The sequence below is a fragment of the Pteronotus mesoamericanus genome, unplaced genomic scaffold (assembly GCF_021234165.1).
Source record: "Pteronotus mesoamericanus isolate MK-2021 breed Mesoamerican mustached bat unplaced genomic scaffold, CSHL_Meso_final contig_33, whole genome shotgun sequence".
In the NCBI taxonomy this organism is placed as follows: Eukaryota; Metazoa; Chordata; class Mammalia; order Chiroptera; family Mormoopidae; genus Pteronotus; species Pteronotus mesoamericanus.
In genome coordinates, this window is record NW_026555135.1 from 4,659,410 (window position 1) to 4,676,321 (window position 16,912).

Here is a 16,912-nt window from a genome sequence, read left to right on the forward strand (position 1 = left end):
GGGCAGGGAAAGGGAAGGGAAGGGGAAAGTCAAGGAACAAATAGCAAGGACTCACGGACAAAACCAAAGGAGAAGAGCTGAGGGAGGGAAGAAGGGAGGGGGCAAGGGAAAGTGGTCGGGGGGAGGCAGAGACAAATGTATTTAAAAAAATAAAATAAAATAAAAGAGAGCTGGAAAAAAAAAACCGTGGTACATTTACAAAATGGAATACTACGCAGCAGAAAGAAGGAAAGAGCTACCTTTCTTCGCAACGGCATGGATGGAACTGGAGAGCATCTTGTTAAGTGAAATAAGCCAGGTGGTGAAAGACAAATACCATATGATCTCACCTATAAGGGGAACCCAATCAACAAAACAAACAAGCAAGAAAAATATAACCAGCAACATTGAAAGAAAAAACAAACTGACAGTAACAAGAGGGAAGGAGAGGGAGGGGCTAACAGAGAAAAGAAGGGGAAGGGTCAAATCAAGGAACATGTAAAAGAAAAAAAAGATGGAGGCTAGATAAACACGCTTTGTCTCCTCATGCAATGACAGAAAAATTACAACTAGACCTCAACACAAAAAACACCCAGCTGTGTCACTAAGAAAATCAAGCTCTATGGAAGTCCAACAACCAAGGATTTAAAGAAGCCATATTCATCCAGAGGGGGTAGAAAGGGCAGAGAGACAAAGATGGGTGGAGAGGCATAGAAATGAGCTGTGACAAGGACAAGTGGTGGCAGTGGCAGCCTCACATTCATGGATAAATATCAGGAGGGATACCTCGGGAGTGAGGGATCCCAGCCCCAGGCCAGACCACAGAGTACAGGGTTTCGATGCCAGGAGGATAAACCCCCAAAACATCTTGCAGTAAAAACCAGTAGGAGTCGGGATGGTGGAAGAAAACATGCCAGATGTTCAGGAGAGTCTGCTTAAAAGGCCTGCATGTACTTAGAACATACGCACACATACCCCTCTGGTATATAGCACAAGGGAAACCAATGGAAGGGCACCAGTCAAATATGAGGAGTAAGGGAAATGATTGGAAACAGGGCAAGTGTTGGGCAAACCTCCAGAAGCCAGGCAGCAGCATTGTCTCCCTCCACGACCTCCCCACACAGAGAGCCACAAAGCAGTCAAGTGTGTTGCCCTGCAATGGCAATGACCTAAGGTTTTGCTGCACACAAATTACAGGTACCTTTTCTACAATAGGCCATGCTGCTAAGACAGGGAGTCAAAGCAGCTCTACCTGACGCACAGACACAAAGACACGGTGACTGCCAAATTGAGGAGACAGAGAAATATGGCCCAAATGAAAGAACATAACAAAACCCCAGAAGAAGAACTAAACAAAATGGAGATAACTAACCTATCAGATGCAGAGTTCAAAACAGTAGTGATCAGAATGCTCAAAGAACTCTAAAGGAAACCAACAGTGAAGGGAATGATGACATTTTTCAAATCAACAATTTGAAACATAAGGAAGAAGCAAGCACTCAACCAGAAAAACAAGAAGAGGAAATAATTTTTTTTAAAATGAGGATAGGGTAAGGAGCCTCTGGGACATCTCCAAATGTACCAACATCTGAATCATAGAGAAGCCAGAAGGAGAAGTGGAAGAACAAGAAATTGAAAACTTATATGAAAAAATAATGAGAGAAATCTTCCCGAATATGGTGAAGGAAATAGACATACAAGTCCAAGAAGCACAGAGAATCCCAAACAAGATGGACACAAAGAGAACCACACCAAGATACATCGTAATCAAAGTGCCAAAGGTGAAAGATAAAGAGACAATCTTAAAAGCAGCAAGAGAAAAGAAAAGCAGACAATTAATTACCTACAAAGGAGTTCTTTTAAGACTGTCGGCCAATTTCTCTGAACTCTGCAGGTTACAAGGGACTGACAAGAAATATTCAAAGTGATGAAAAGCAAGGTCCTACAACCTAGATTACGCTATCCAGCAAAGTTATCATTTAGAATGAAAGGGCAGATGAAATGCTTCCCAGACAAGGTAAAGCTAAAGGAGTTCGTCATCGCCAAGCCATTACTACATGAAAAGTTAAAGGAACTTATTTAAGAAAAAGAAGATGATCAAAACTATGAGCATTAAAATGGCAACAAATTCACAACTATCAACAACTGAATCTAAAAAACAAACTAACCAAACAACCAGAACAAAAGCAGAATTACAGATACAGAGATCATTTGGAGGGCTATCAGCTGGGAGGGGTAAGGAGGAGAATGGGGGAAAAGGTGCAGGGGTTAAGAAGCATAATTTGTAGGTACAAAATAGACAGGGGGATATTAAGAACAGTACAGGAAATAGAGAAGCCAAAGAACTTATATGCATGACCCACTGACATGCATATAATATAAAAAGTGGGAATTGCTGGAGGGAATGGGGGTACCATGTGGAGTAGGACAAAGGGGGAAAAGCTGGGACAATTGTAACAGCATAATCAATAAAATATATTTTTAAAAGAATGTTAATAATTCACTGAAATATTTGTAATTATACTAGGTGAAAGGCAAAAGCAAAATTATATCTATGGTATGAGCATAATAATATAAAACAGGCATAGAAAAAAAGGCAGGGAATGAGGTCAAAAAGTGACTTAGCCAATTTTCTATTTTCTGATTTTCTGCATTTTTATTTTTTATATAATCTTTATTATATTTCTTTCTATTACCATTTACTTCCCTTATACCTCCCACACCTCACCAATCACCACACTGTTGTCCATTTTACATTTAAAATAACAAACCACATTTTACAACTGTCAAGGGGAAAAAACTGTATTCTTTAAATTTAAAAAGCCCCATACTCAAATATACCCCTTCTCCGCTAAATACCAAATAATGGGTAAGATTTACAACAATCCATCAGAGTAACTGAAAAAGGTGGGAGCAGTCCAGGAGTAGGAGTTTGGCCATGAAGGGTGTTGATAAGGGACACCCCGATTTCTGATTCAGAGTCCTAGGAAGCCTCCTAAGGACAGATGAAAGAGGCAGAGGCTGCAGGTGAGACATGGGGATTCATGGATAGACTATGAAGACCAACTGGCATAGGCATCAGTAACCCAGACAAAAAGAGTAAGAAACAGATGTCAGAATAGCCAATTGGAAACATTGGAAGAACAGAGAAACTTCCCCCTGAACCAGATTTGGTCTCAATGAGAGAGTGAGCACAAGTGGACGGGAAGTATGTCAGGTGAGGGCGCTGGCATCCTTACTCTGCCCCTGGGTCAGGCCTCTCAAACACCAGGTGTGGAAAGCCCAATTCTGTCCACCTTCCCTCTTGTGCCATTGGCTCTTCCACCCTGAGGTAGGACCCAGGTGGCTATCAGACCACAAAGCCCTTTCACAAAAGAAAATACAAAAAGTGAAACTCACCAGTCAAAGCCATTGTATTCATTTGAGGTCTCTATCCACACGAACAGCAAAACCACAGACATGAAAAATGCAATAACCAGAAATGGGTAAAATAATTGCTCTCTCTGGGAAGAGAAAAAAGGAAGTCAAATTTAACTCCACTTATCCGTTGCCTCAGCAGTACTTGCAATGAGGCCAGCCCCTGTGCCACCACTCGACCTTACCAGAGTTCTTCATTAGGGAAAATCAGGCCTTGGCCTGACCAATAATAAAGGAGCACCTTGTTTCTCACTGTCTGGTTTTGTTTTTGTGTTTTTTTTCTTCTCACAAGCATAGCCTCTTTGGGAAACTCACAATAAAGAGAAAATTAAGTATTCAGGCATCCTGTAATCCCTAGCCAAACACATTTAATTATACCCAACCTCATTTTTCTTCACGGTTCACTGAGTGAGTAAAAGCAAAAGTGAGTGAATGAATAAATGAATGATATAAAATAAGTAGTTAGGAAAAGGTAAAGTGAAGAATAAAAGTGAAAGAAAACAGGCACATGTGTCAGTAAGATTCACTTTGGCTCCAGAATTGCGGCAGACCTTTCATGGGAGAACTAGAGCCCAGGCACGCCCAGTTCAGGAGATACTGAGCCCCCATGGCGGCAGGGGCCAGCCCGTGTTCCCCACACCTCAGGAAGTGCGGTCCATATCCTCCCCATCTCTCTGTACCAAAGAGCAGCAGCAGGGGTCATATCTAGATTTTTTCTCCAGCTTGGTGTTACACTGGCAGCTGTAGCAGCCAGTAACGTAGGTGATGTAGCATTCGTGGTTGAAGATGCGTGCTATCCATGGCTTATGTTTTTTCTGTCTTGTCTTCTGGCTTTTTACCTCAATCCTGTTGACTTTCTTAAACATGATACACACTTTTGCTGGAACGACAAATAAAACAATGAGAATCTATTAGCTCCTTTAAATGTTTCCTACCCCACAATTCTACAAAAAAATCCATCACAAATAATTTTTTAAAAAATTTTAACCTAAGATAACTTTCAGGCAGTGCAGAAAACTAGAGCCTCATCCCACCTTCCCCACCAACTCGTTGAGTGTTCACTGCATCCTTTGTACCATTCAAGATGGGGTTTTCTCCCTTCCAAAACAGGATCATATTCTCTGTTCTAGACAACAGATGCTGAGAGCATCACATTATGCTTTTTAAACTGCAATATGCTCTTGCAATAACTTGAGAACTCAGAGGCACAGGCCACAATCCCTGACTAATACATGACTCTCCCACACTGCCCCACCCCGTCCCCTTCTCTCCTCTGCCATGTGGAACCAGTGAGGGTTAGGCTCAATTAGGAATGACAGAACATTCAAAATAGCAACAGTTGAAATAAGACAGGTTTATTTTTCCCTTTGCAGACAAACATTTCAAAGGTACAAAGAACAAATGATGTGGTATGTGGCTTCACAGTGCCTTTAGGAACCCAGACACTGGCCATCTTGCTGTGCCACAGCAGTGCAGGGCTTCCTTCTCAGGGTCCAAAAAACGGCTGCGCCAGCTAGATCCGTACTCCAACTCCAACTAGAAGGTAGGAAGAGGGAATGAAGAAGGGTGCTCCCCTGTATTTTAAGGACATGTACAGAAGCTGAACCTGACATTTCACTGGCAGGCAGGGGTTTTCTTACTAGTAAAAAAAGGAAAAACAGATACTTAGGGACATCTAGTTGTCACTACTGCATTTTCTCACCCCACTGCGATGGAAGCCTATTGTTCTCATACATAGGAACTTGTAGAAAATGTGTGAAATTTGGGGGGAGGTACAAATTATTTAAAAACAAACATGAATAGTCTTAAAGCACCTGATCCCAGACAATCATTTCCACCCCTGAAAACTTTGTGATACCTTACTTGTTTTTTGTGAAAGGTACTGTAGTAATGTAGTTAAGGGTGCGCAGTCTGAACGTCCACTTATGGCCAAAATGGAGAACGGGGATTGAAGTAACCCCCTCACCTAAGTGACTAAAAACTGCAGGAAATATGCAACAAACATTTCTAGACTGTGAACAATTGGCAATGATGAACAGAGTAATCCCTGAGAAGGGAAAAAAGGAATTGAGAATTATAAATGTCCCATTTACAATTAGTAAATATAGAGTTTCTAGGATGAAGCTCTGAGAGTCAAAAACAGGTGGTACTTGGCAGTATCCCTGAATTCAGTAGACAGAAGTGGGAGATTGTGGAAGTAACGGCTCCCCCAGTGCCTCCCCCTGGCTCTTTAATTGAATACTAATCAGCACATGCTTGTGATGAAATTATCTGAGGCGAAGGAAATAACTACACAAAAAGAGGTGGTGAGACAATCTCCAGGGCTCATGAAAGGCTGGGGATAGTTGATGTTTCCACCAGAGCAGAAAAGCCTTTAATTCACGGGACACTGTACAGCATTCGCAAAAGGGTACTGCCACAGCGGTGGGAAAAAGTAGGCCTACTTTAAAGGCTGCAATGGTCTGGCCTAGCAAAGCTTAAAGGTGAGCTTCAAAAGAATCAAAATGTTTCCAAGTAACACAGATCGAGAATACTTTTTAATACAAGAAGCAGCCAAAAAAGCAAAATTCACAATGCCTAGAATCCAATAATAAATTACTCGGCAGTGAAGAATTCGTGGTGGCAGTAGAGGAAGACCCTGGACTCACCTCCTCCCATGGACACAGCTTCATGGAATAATTTCCCTCTGAAAAGAACCTGAGTACTAGATAAACAATGCCTCCAAACAAAGGATAAAAGAGCCACACAGAGACAGGGAAGAGAGGCAGAGACTCATCTGGGACTCCACCCAAGATATGCGAACCCACAAGCGGCAGCCCCAAAATAAGGTACTTTCTTTGGAGGAGCAAAGGTACTGTGCCTCACATCAAGCACCTCAACCCCTAAGTCCAGCACCATAAAGACATGCCCACAGTATGTTTGGTCTTGAAAACCAATAGGAATTAAGTGCAGCGCAACCATAGAGCTATAAGGAATGGAAAACCAGATCTTAAAGTGCTCACATGCAGACCCACTCGCCCTTAGATACAGAGCAAGAGCAACGGTTTGAAAAACCCTAGACCATCTGTAAGAGAAACTCACTTACTTATCCTAGAGTGGCTACCAGAAACATAGGAACCTTCACGCATTTCCACCAGGGTCAGAAACACTGGCTGGAGCCATTTTTGCAATCTCATTCTAACTTGCTGGTAGTGGAGCTGGCAAGGGCCATCCTTGGTCCCCTCCCTGTAGCCTGCTAGCACCAGTGGACGTGCTCTATGCCCCATCCACACTGCACAGAAACGAAAAACCCACTATTAAAGGGCCAGCACAGCCCTGGCTGAGTAGCTCAGTTGGTTGGAATGTCGTCCTGTACAACAAAAGTTTGCAGATTGAATCCCCGGCCAGGGCACACACCTAGGCTGTAGGTTCAACCCCTGGTCAGGGCACATACAGGAGGCAATTGATGTTTCTCTCTCATATCGATGGATCTCCCTGTCTCTGTCTCTCTCTTTCTCAAATCAATAACATATCCTTGATTGAGGGTATAAAAAATAATTTTAAAAAATAGAGGGCCAGCACAGAGACCCACTCACTCTGTGATCAAGCACAAAAGCAAGAGTTTGATTAGCACATAGCTGATAAGTGAGGGAGACCCACTTACTAATTCTAAAATGCCTACCAAAGAGGAAGGTTCTTGTACAGAATTTCTTCAGGGTTGGAAATAATGCAGGTGCCATTTTTTCAATTTCATTCTAACTTGCTGGTGATGGAGGTGGTATGCATCATTTTTGTTATGCACCTGCTAGACTGCTAAAACCAATGGATGTGCTCTGTGACACTCCCAGCCACATACAACAGCCACGTCACAACTAGAATGGGCAACAGCCACACCGCAATCAGGCCAGGCAAATGCCCTGCAAGTAGCCCACCCAACACAGCAAACCCAGCCCTGCCACAGCCAGTGAGAATGAGCAGTCTGCATGAGGGATGCCCCTTGAGCACATTAGAGAGGTTCAACACCAGAATGCAAGAAGCAGAAGCAAGAATCGGTGAGCTGGAAGACAAAGCAGCAGCTCTCACCCAGAGAGAGAAGCAAACTGAAACAAGAATTTTAAAAAGAAAGGATACCTTAAGGGACCTCTAGAACAACATTAAGAAAAATAATATTCACATTACAAGGTTCCAGTAGGAAAAGAGAGATGGTCAGAAAAATTAGTTGAAGAAATTATGGCAGAAAAATTCCCTAATGTGGAAAAGGAAACAACACCTCCAGGTCACACAAATCCAGAGAGTCCCAATAAGATGTACCAAAGAGAATCACACCAAGATACATTATAATTAAAATGTTACATTTAAGGATAAAGAATCTTAAATGTAGCTATAGAAAAAGAATGTATTACATATAAGAGAAACTCCACAAGACTATCTTTAAGGAAAAACTTTCCAGGCTAGAGGGGGCTGTATGCTATATTCAAAACACTGAAAGGCAAAAATTTGTAACCAAGAATGCTTTACACAACGAAGTTATTCAGAATTGAAGGAGAGATAAAGAGGTTACGACACAAGCAAAAGCTAAAGGAGTTCATCCTCACTTTACAAAAAATGTTAAAAGACCTTTTTTAAGTGGAAAAAAAAGCCATAACAATAAATAAGGAAATATATGGGAAAAAATATCACTAGTAAAGGCAAATACACAGTAAAGGAAGTAGATTTATCACTTATAAGTCTAGTATGAAGGTTAAAAACAAAAGTTATAAGCTATAACTACAATAATTAATTAAGGGATATGAAAAATAAAATATGTAAATTATGATACCAAAAATATAAAGTGGGGTGGGGTGGGAGTAAAAATATAGTGCTTGTAAAATGCATTTGAATTTAAGCTAACATCAAATTAAAATGTACTGAGATTATATACATTTCTATTATGAACCTCAGAGTAATCACAAACCAAAAACATATAACAGATACAAAAAAAATAAAGGTATCCAAACATAACACTGAAGTCATCAAACCACAAGAGAGCAAGTGAGCAAGAAAAAAAGAGAACAATAAACAAAATGGCAATAAGTACACACCCATCAATAACTACTTTAAATATAAATGGACTAAATGTTCCAAACAAAAGACATAAGGTGGTGAATGGATAAAAAACAAGACCCATCTATATACTGCCTATAAGAGACCCACTTCAGATTTTAAGACACACAGAGACTGAAAGTAAAAGGATGTTTCCATGACAATGAAAAAAAAGGAAGTTGAGGTACCAATACTTTTATAGGATAAATTAGACTTTAAAACAAATACTGTAACAAAAGACAAAGAAAGGGATTAAATAATAATAAAGGAGTCAATCCAAGAAGAAGATATTTGTAAATATTTATGCACCCAACATAGGAATACTGAAATATATAAAGCAAATACTAACAGACATAAAGAGAGAAACTGACAGTAATACAACAATAGTAGGGGACTTTAATCCCCTGCTTATATGGATAGATAGATCAAGCAGACAGGAAATAAATAAACAATAGACTTAAAAGTTTCATTGAAGGAGATGGAAAATACACACACACACACACACATATACACACACACACACACAGAGAAAATTCCATCCCAAAACAGCAGAATACACATTCTTTGCAAGTGCACAAAATAAATCAATACTGAGTCACAAAACAAGTCTCAATAAATTTAGGAAAACCAAAATCATATCAAGTATCTTTTCTGATCATAATGATATAAAATTAGAAATCAATTACAAGAAAAAAATTGGAAAAAACACAAACATATGGAGACTAAACAAGATGCTACTAAACAACTAATGGATAAAAAAAGAAATGAAAAAGGAAATAAAAAATATCTTGAGACATAAAAATGGAAACACAACATTCAAAAAGCTCTGGGACACAGCGAAAGAAGCCCTGAGAGGGAAGTTCACAGAAATACACACCTTCCTCAAAAAACAAGAAAATCTGAAATAAACAATCTAACTTCATACCTAAAAAAACTAGAAAAATATAAACAAACAAAGCCCAAAGTTAGCAGAAGAAAAGAAACAATAAATATGAGAATGGAAATAATGATACAGAGACTAAAAAAATTTAGAAAAGATCAATAAAAGTAAGAGCTGGTTCTTTGGAAAGATAAACAAAATTGATAAACTCCTAGCCAGACTCATCAAGGCAAAAAGAGAGAGGTCCCCAAATAAATAAAATCAGAAATGAATTAAAAGTTACAACCAATACCAGAGTAATACAAAGAATCATTAAATACTACTAATAACAATTATAAAACAACACCTTGGACAACCTAGAAGAAATGGATAAACTCCTGGGAAAAAACAATCTTCCAAAATTGAATCATAAAGAAATAGAAAATCTGAATAGCAATGAAATGAATCAGTAATCAAAAAACTCCCTAAAAACAAAAGTCTAGGACCCTACAGCTTCACAGGTGAATCCTATCAAACATTTAAAGAAGTGTTAATATCTATCCTTCTCAAAATTTCCAGTCTTTGAAGAAAAAGGTACACTTCAAAAGCCATTTTACATGACTAGCTATATTTAGACACTCAAACCATACAAATACTATAAAAAAAAAGAGAGAATATTAGAGGCCAATATCCCTGATGAACATAGATGCAGAAATCCTCAACAAAATATTAGCAAATTAAATTCAACAATACATTAAAAGGATCATATATCGGGATCAATTGAAATTTGCTTCAGGAATGCAAGGATTCTTTAACATTCACAAAAAAAAATCCCCAATGATATATACTATATTAACAAAACAAGAGATAATCACAATCATCTCAATAGACGCAGAAAAGCATTTGACAAAATTAAACATCCATTTATGATAAAATCTCTCAACAAAGTACACATAGAGGAATTTAGCTCAACATAATAAAAGCTACATAAGACAATGATGAAAAGCTGAAAGCTTTTCTCTGGTCAAGGAGGTGGCATAGGTAAACACGGCTCTTATCCTTGCACAACCATAGCAAAAATTACAGTTAAACTACAAAACAACTCTTACCCAGAACCATCAGAAAATCAAACTGTATGAAAGTCTGACAACCAAGGAATTAAAGAAGTCATGTTCATTCAGATGGGTAGGAGGGGCGGAGGAGAGTGGAGACAATGAGGCACAGAGATACAGAAGGGCAGGTCCCACATCCATGTGTCGTGTATGAAAATCAGGAGAGAGAGCTTGGGAGCAAGGGATACCAGCCCCACACCAGACCATCCAGCCCAGCGTTCCAGTGTCCGGAAGATAAGTCCCTGTAACTTCTGGCTGTAAAAACCAGTGCAGGTTGAGCAGAAGAATAAACTGCAGGATTCTCTGGTCTCTCCTCTTAAAGGGTCCACAAAAGACTTAGGACTTAACTGAGACTCACTCTCTCTGGGCTTGAGCTTGAAAGGCACCAGTGGCATACGGGGAGAAAGTGAAGTGTCTGGCAACAGGGCGAGTGCCAGGGGACAACTTCCTCCTGAACAAAACTCCAGACGGCGGGAAGCAGCCACTGATCCTTTTCTAGAACCAACACAAGTTACACAGCCACAGGGCAGCGGCACCATATGTGAGACTCCAGCAATCAAGTTCAAACAGGTTGTCCTGCCCTAGCGTTTACTCAAGGTTCTTCCCCATCCAACTTAGAGGTGTGCCTTCCTACATTAGGCCACACAACTAAGACAGGGAGTTAAAGCAGCTCTACCTAATACATAGAAACAAACACAGGGAGGGTGCAAAAATGAGGAAACAAAGGCACATGGCCCAAATGAAAGAACAGAACAAAACTCCAGAAAAAGAACTAAACAAAATGGAGATAAGCAATCTGTCAGATACAGAGTTCAAAACACTGGTTATTAGGGTACTCAAGAAACTCAGTGGGTACTTCAACAGCATAAAAATTATGCAATCAGAAATGAAGGTTACATTGAGTGAAATGAAGAAAAATTTACAGGAATCCATAGTAGAGTGGATGAAGCAGAAAATCAAATCAATCATTTGGAACAAAGGAAGAAAAAAAAACATTAAATCAGAACAGCAAGAAGAGGAAATAATTTTTTAAAAATGAGGATAGGGTAAAGAGCCTCTGGGACATCTCCAAATGTACCAACATCTGAATCATAGAGAAGCCAGAAGGAGAAGTAGAAGAATAAGAAATTGAAAACTTATTCTTAAAAAAAAAAAGAAAAGTTCCCTAATATGCTGAAGGAAATAGACATAGAAGTCTAGGAAGCGCAGAGTCCCAAACAAGATGGACACAAAGAGAACCATACCAAGACACATCATAATCAAAGTGCCAAAGGTTAAATATAAAGAGAGAATCTTAAAAGCAGCAAGAGAGAAGCAGATAGTTACTTACAAAGAAGTTCTCATAAGACTATCGGCCGATTTCCCTAAAGAAACTCCGCAGGTTACAAGGGACTGACAAGAAGTATTCAAAATGATGAAAAGCAAGGACCTACAACCTAGATGACTCTATCCAGCAAAGCTATCATTTAGAATGAAAGGGCAGATGAAGTGCTTCCCAGACAAGGTAAAGCTAAAGGAGTTCGTCATCATCAAGCCATTATTACATGAAATGTTAAAGGGGATTATTTAAGAAAAAGAAGATCAAAAGTATCAGCATTAAAAAATGGCAACAAATTCACAACTATCAACAACTGAATCTATAAAATGAACTAAGCAAACGAGCAGAACAGAAGTTGAATCATAGATATGGAGATCATTTGGATGGTTACCAGTTAGGAGGGGGAACGGGAGCATGAGGGAAAAGGTGCAGGGATTAAGAAGCAAACTTGGTAGGTACAGAATACGCAGGGGAATATTAAAAACACTATAGGAAATGGAGTAGCCAAAGAACTTACATGCATGACCCAAGGACTAGAACTAAGGCGGGGGGAGGCTGCCAGAAGGAATGGGGGTGCTGGGTGGAGGGTAGCAAAGGGGGAAAATGGGGACAACTGTAATAGCATAATCAATAAGATATATTTTTTAAAGAAGAAATCTTGGGAAAAAAGAAAAGCTAAAAGCTTTTCCTTTAAGATCATGAACAAGACAAGGATGCCTACTCTCACCTCTTTTATTCAACCTTGTATTTAAAGACCTAGCCACAATAATTAGGGGAAAAAAATAAAAGCATCCAAATCTGAATGAAAGAAGTAAAGCTGTCACTGTTTGCAGATGACATGATACCATAAACAGAAAACCACCAAAAAACTATTAGGAAAAAAAAGAATTCAGTAATGTTACAGGATACAAAATTAACATACAGATATCTGTTGCATTGCTTTATACTAATAATGAACTGTTAGAAAAAGAAACTGAGAAAACAATCCCATTTACAATCACATTGAAAAGAATAAATACTTACAAATAATTTAATCGATGAAGTAAAAGACCTGTATACTGAAAACTATAAGACGTTGATGAAAGAAATTAAGGATGACACTAATAAATGGAAAGATATATCATGCTGGATACACCATGGACTGGAAGCATTAATTATTTTTACATGTCCAAGTTACCGAAAGCAATCTATGGATTCAATGCAATCCCTATCAAAATTCCAATGGCATTTTTCAAAGATTTAGAACAAAGAATTCTAAATTTGTATGGACCACAAAAGACCTCAAATATCAAAGCAATCCTGGGAAAGAAGAACCAAGCTGGAGGTATCACATTCCTGATTTCAAAATACAATACAGTGCTATAGTAATCAAAACAATATAGTACTGGCACAAAAACTGACACACAGATATCAAAGTAATGGAAGAGGGAAACAAGAAAAAAATCCAAATTATGTCATCAATTAATCTATGACAAAGAAGGCAAGATTATACAATAGGGAAAACACAATCTCTTCAATAGATGGTGTTGGGAAAACTACAGCTACATGCCAAAAAAAAAAAAAAGAAACTGGACCACTATCTTACACCATATACAAAACAAACTCAAAATGAATTAAAGACTTAAATGTAAAACCTGAAACCATAAAGTTTCCTAAAAGAAACATAGGCAGTAGCTCTTTGACATCAATCTTAGGAATATGTTTTTGGCCAGTTTCCTCAGGTAAGGAGAATGAAAACAAAAATAAATGAATGGAACTACATCAAACCAAAAAGCTTCTGCACATCAAAAAAAAAAAAAAAGGCAATCTACTAAATGGGAAAAGGCATTTGCAAAGTATGTATCTCATGGGGGTTCATATCCAAAAGACATAAAGAAGTCATACAACTCAGTATCAAAAAACAATGTGATTAAGAAATGGGCAAAGGACTTGAATAGACATTTTTCCAAAGAACACATACAGGTGGTCAATTGGTACATGAAAAGACCCTCAATATCACTAATCATAAGTGAAGTGCAAATCAAAAGTGCAATGAGATACTACCTGACATCTGTCACAATGGCTATTATCAAAAAGACAAAAACCCACAAATTTTGGCAAGGATGTGGAGAAAAGAGAACCCTTGGCCCCTATTGGAGGGAATGTAAACCGGTTCAACCATGATGAAAAACAGTATGGAGATTCCTCAAAAACATTTAAAGTGGAACAACCATATGATCCAGCAATTCCACTTCTGGGTATTTTATTTGAAGACAATGAAAACACTAATATAAAAAGATACAGACACCCCTACATTCACTGCAACATTATTTACAATAGCGAAGATATGGAAGCAACCTAAGTTTCCATTGGTTGTTCAATGGATAAATAGTATGTGGTACATATACACAATGTACTATTACTCATCCATAGAGAGAATGTTACACACCTTTAAAGAACTTAAAAAAACACAAAACATGTTAACCTAGAATTCAACACTCAGCAAAAATATTTTTAAAAAATAAAGGTGAAATGAGACCTTTTCAGATATTCAAAACTGAAAGAATTAATCCCCAGGTGACTTATATTACCAGAAATATTAAAGAAAGTCACTCAATATGAAGGAAAAAGTTACCAGGTAGGAATGGCATCTATATAAAGACATGAGGTACAGTGGAAACATTAAATATGTGAGTGGATGTAAAATAACGATTTTATTATTTATAAAATCACTTCAGAAGATAGAAGTCTGATGCAAAAACAACAATGAATACTGCGGCTTATGACAATTGTAAAAGTAAGATATGTGACAACAGTTCAAAGACAAGGAGCAGGGAAATGAATGCGTGTTTTTGTACTTACATGAACTGGTATTAAATTACTTGAAGGTATATTCTGATAAGTTAAAGTAACCTCTGGGAAAGGGTGTATGTATATAATAAGCCAACAAAGGAGATAAAAAGAAATTATAAGTATTACTCAATCCAAAATAAAACAAGAAAAAAGTGAAAAAGGAACAATAACAGAACAAAAAGAAATCAAATAATAAATGCCAGATTTACACCTAAATATATCAGTAATCCCTTTCAACATAAATGGACTAAGTGGTCCAGTTAAAAGAAAAAACAAAAATTGTCTAACTGGATTAAAATGATAAAACCTACCATGTACTCCTTACAAGAAGTTGATTTAAGATAGAAGATAAAAGAATGGAAAAAGAGACATATCTTGTATGTGATATTTATCAATGTTACATTACCAGGATAATGCCATGTACCAACCAAAGACAAATCCTCACACACAAAAATAAGCATTTACGGTTTACATATCTGAGCTGAACAATCACCATATTTTGCCATGTAAAATGTGCACCCACATTTTTGGCCCAAACTTTCAGGAAAAAAATGTTTTAATTTTTAAATTCAATTTTTATTTATATTTAGATACTTGTTTTTTGTATTATAAAGGAATTTTAGCATTTTTTAACATATTATGATACAAGATATTTTATGTAACAAATAATGACAAAACACAAGAACAGCTACAAGGTATTCCAGGTAACATGTATCCATGTATAATACACATCCTTATTTTTCCTTCAAAAATTTGGGCAAAAAAGTATGCATTATACTTGGCAAAATACAGTACCTGTTCTGCTGATCTAGACTGGGCTCACCCAGTATAACTGGGGTGACCTAGCAACCAGATTAGAGCATATTCTCATGGAGACGGAAAATGTCCAAGAAAACAAGTTCCTATGTGCAAGCCCATTTACAGATGCTACTTCAAGGGATGTCGTGAAGTCAAAGGCAAAAGCAGAGCTGGTCAAGTCATGATAGGAGAGCATTATAAAGTTACATGGCAAAGTTTAGAACACAAAAGGTGTACTAAAGGAAGGGTGAGAGTGGAGCCATACCTCACTGTATTACCAGCAGTTTGAAAAACTTTGAGGGGAAAAAGCATTAGTAGAGACAAAGAGGTACATTCATAATGATGAAAATGATTTTTTGTGAAAAGAAGAATTTTCAATTTATAGCACTCAATCCACATAGTCTCTCTATGGAGAAAAAGACAAATCCACAATCATGGTGGGAGATTTAGCACACCTTTCTCAATAAATGATAAACAGACAAAAAGTCTGTAAAAATATAGAAAATTATTTTGTTTCCCTTGTCTCAGGAAATATATCAGGTAAAATACTGCTATAAGCAATGTCTGGTATTTTACTGCCTATGTTTTCTTCTGGGATTTTTATGGTTTTGAGTCTAACATTTGTTTTTAATCCATTTTTAATTTATTCTTGTATGTGGCGTAAGAAGGCGGTCTAGTTTCATTTTTCTGCATGTAACTGTCCAATTTTCCCAACACCATTTATTGAATAAACTCACTTTAGCCCACTGTACTTGCTTCCTCTGTCAAATACCAATTGACTATAAAGGCACGTGTATGTTTCTGAGTTCTCTATTCTGTTCCACTGATCTATGTGTCTGTTTTTACGCCAGTTTTGTGCTTACTGTGGCCTTATAGTATAGTTTCATATTAGGTAGCATGATTCTTCCAACTTTGTTCTTCTTTCTCAAGATCACTGTTGCTATGCAGGGCCTTCTGTGGTTCCATAAAATTTTTAAAATATTTGTTCTAGTTCCATGAAATATATCATTGGTATCTTGATTGGAATTGCACAGAATCTATAGATTGCTTTGGGCAGAATATACATTTTAAAGATGTTAATGCTTCCTACCCATGAACAGAAAAAGAAAAACGGGACTACATCAAACTAAAGTTTTTGCACAGCAAAGGAAACAACAAAATAAAAAAGACAACCCACTGAATGGGAGAACATATTTGCCAATATATCTGACAAACAGGGTTAATATCTAAAATTTATAAAGAACTTTATTGTTTGGATAAATTTCCAAACAATACCAAATTGTTTGGGTTTTTTATACCAAAAAACCCCCAAACAATCCAATTCAAAAAGTGGGCAAAGGACTTGAATAGATCTTTCTCCAAAGAGGACATAGAGATGGCCAATAGACATATGAAAAGATGCTCAATGTCACTAATCATCAGAGAAAGCAAATTAAAAGCACCATGAGATTATTACCTCACACTGGTCAGAATGGCTATCATCAATAAACCAACAAGCAACAAGTGCTAGTGAGGCTGTGGAAAAAGGGGAACCCT

At 37.8% G+C, this 16,912-nt stretch overlaps 1 protein-coding gene across 1 annotated transcript in view; it reads right to left on the bottom strand.

Annotated features, from left to right (window-relative positions):
- Positions 1-16,912, bottom strand: part of LOC129072690 (glycerophosphodiester phosphodiesterase domain-containing protein 4-like) — a 108,755-nt gene that overhangs the window by 89,898 nt on the left and 1,945 nt on the right. The window contains 4 exon segments of the mRNA XM_054576187.1: positions 3,379-3,482; positions 4,077-4,276; positions 6,482-6,667; positions 10,617-10,743. Of these exon segments, the coding sequence (XP_054432162.1) occupies positions 3,379-3,482; positions 4,077-4,276; positions 6,482-6,667; positions 10,617-10,743 (617 nt within the window).